General features: G+C 43.4%; 1 protein-coding gene across 2 annotated transcripts in view; it reads left to right on the top strand.

The window, feature by feature from the left end:
* DESI2 (desumoylating isopeptidase 2) overlaps nt 1–2,491 on the top strand; it is a 107,552-nt gene that overhangs the window by 94,724 nt on the left and 10,337 nt on the right. For both annotated transcript variants that reach the window (XM_040429451.1, XM_040429452.1), the window contains exon 4: nt 1,826–1,967. In XM_040429451.1, coding sequence (XP_040285385.1) covers nt 1,826–1,967 — 142 coding nt within the window. The remainder of the gene's footprint in view (nt 1–1,825; nt 1,968–2,491) is intronic.

Raw genomic sequence — 2,491 nt, 5'->3', positions numbered from 1 at the left:
GCGGCTGTATTCGGCGCATGCGCAGTGAATGTCTGACCGCTTCCCTGCTCAGACATCTCCACTGCGCCTGCGCCGATGACGTCATAGTGCTCAAAGGAACAGGCGCAGTGGAGATGTCTGAGCAGGGAAGCGGTCAGACATTCACTGCGCATGCGCCGAATACAGCCGCGCACGGCGCATGCGCGAGAATTCGTCCGTTGTGTCACACGGAGGATCGCATTCAGCAGGAGATGGGCGGGCTGGAGGGACGCGCTGGGCGGTGGCTGTGTATGAAGGTAGACGGAGCCTCTAGGTGCTAATGACGCCCACATAGCACCTAGAGGCTCATTAGCATATTTATAAAAGTTATTTTTTTAGCAAAACGGCTGCCCCAAAAGCTGTTATATTAGGATGGTTGGCCAGAGCAGACACTAGCGGATCGCTAGTGTCTGAGAGCTAATTATGGCATACGAAGTGATAGAAACCCTTTAATTTCAATTTTCATATATGTAGTTACTAATAACATGATATTCCAGAATCAGTTACTATTAGGCTGACTTACCCCATATTTAATAAGATTCAGCCCTTCGCAACCAGTCTGCATAAAACTGCAATTTCACTATTCAGTTAAGATGGCTGCCACTGCCCTCACCCTGAGGCTAATCCTGCCTGCCCTCACTAGCCAGTAACAATAGCCCCCCAAAAGTGTCAGTAACCAGAGCCCTCCTTCCTAAAGGGTTAATCTCCTGCAGCATAAAGGGGTCCTCTTACCACATGTTGCTTTCATTTATACACTGAGCAGATGGCAGATCTCCCTTCCCTGCTCCAACTCTGCATTCTCCAGCTCTGCTGAGTGAGGGAGCGTCTGCCAAGCGCAGGGACAGGGAGAAGTGCACACAGCCCAGGCACTGTTATCAGCTGCTGGGGAGGACCTGGCTTTAATCATTTACTTACAGTCCCTGGCTGTCAGTAATCTGACCCTGCACGCTGCGTGCTCCGTCCTTCAACAGATAGACGGACCATGCCTAGCAGCCCTATTTTAAGTACAGGTAGAAGTAGGCAGTACAGGGAACAAAAATGTGGAATTAAGGGGTAATTGAATACACAGTGAAAAGTTGAAATAGGGCCACCAAGGTGATATTAATCACCACAATCCAATACTCCAAAATAAAGACAGTTATTCTTTAAGAATACTTAATAAGCTCTAGATTTCAATCCCGACAGGTTCCCTTTAAATGTTTTTGTTTTGTTCCCATTTAGACTTGCATGTGATTCTCAGCATTTTCAGGACAATATATATAGAACTTTTCTAACTTTTTCTGAAGAAAAATTCATTAATTTCTTAAAATTAAGTGTGTGTCGGCGTTCTCTAGTTATTAAATGCATTGTGCACTGCATATTTATTTACAGAAATGTAAAATGTCAGGCATTCCAATAAATATGGTTTAAGTTCTAAGTAGCCTTATAACTTGCATGACGGTGAGAAAAGGCCCGATGTCACCATTTTACTATAATACATTTTATTATTACTAAACTATTGGCCATTTATGAAGAAGTTGGAGTCAGACCTTTGGCTTACAGACTCCACAGCCCCACAGGATTCACAGTTTATGGCCGCGTTGATTTCACCTCTAGGGCTGCACAGTAGTCTACACTTGTGGCTCATTCAGAAATTGGGTATATTCGCACCCAGCAGATCTGTAGCAACAAAAATATCCCCTCCCTGTTTACTTCTGACTGCATGCGATTTCTTGAAGACTTTATATTTGACTCAGTATGTTCCTATATTTGAACAGCTTTCTTAAAAAGGTAAAGGCTAAATTATTTCTAATTTTGTTTCTTTTAGGGAAGCCATAGCTCTCGGAAGCACAGATTTCACTGAGAATGACATAGAGAAAATTGTAGAAGAACTTGGAAAGGATTTCAAAGGGAATGCTTACCATCTAATGCACAAAAACTGCAACCATTTTTCATCAGCTTTATCAGAGGTAAATTAGTGTTTCCGTCATGTACAAGCTTTGCAAGGGAGCAGTCTACTGTCTGAAAGGGGTAGCCCAATTTTAGAATATTACACATCTGAGTTACCGTAAAGCGAAGTTGTTGAGGGGGACTTTTATCAACATCTTTTCGGCAGATAATTGGCGTCAAAAGTTTGTTAAGTTTTGGGCACACCCTTCTTGAGACTGTTTTTAGAATTGTGCATCCCTCTTCACATTTTTCCAAAAAGTGAGCAGGAGTATGGGGGCCAGGCATAGCCAATCCAGTACACTTATTATAATCTAACCCAGGAAAGTGGCATGGATTATACCTGAAATCTATACTGGTTCCCTTGCTGGGGTAGATTTCAGTTCAGGGGTACAAACCTGCACAGATGTGCCAAAACTATTAAGAAATGTGTACCTCTTTAATAAATGTGGTGTATTTGACACCAGTGGGAGGTAGATTAAAGGGGTTATCCAAGACCTATTACCCCCATCCACCCCATATGCCCAGGCCCCTCACAGAGGTTGTA

This window comes from Bufo bufo, chromosome 4 (genome assembly GCF_905171765.1).
Source record: "Bufo bufo chromosome 4, aBufBuf1.1, whole genome shotgun sequence".
Lineage (NCBI taxonomy): Eukaryota > Metazoa > Chordata > Amphibia > Anura > Bufonidae > Bufo > Bufo bufo.
Note: the sequence above shows the minus strand (reverse complement) of the source record. Positions and strands in the feature narration are given on the sequence as shown.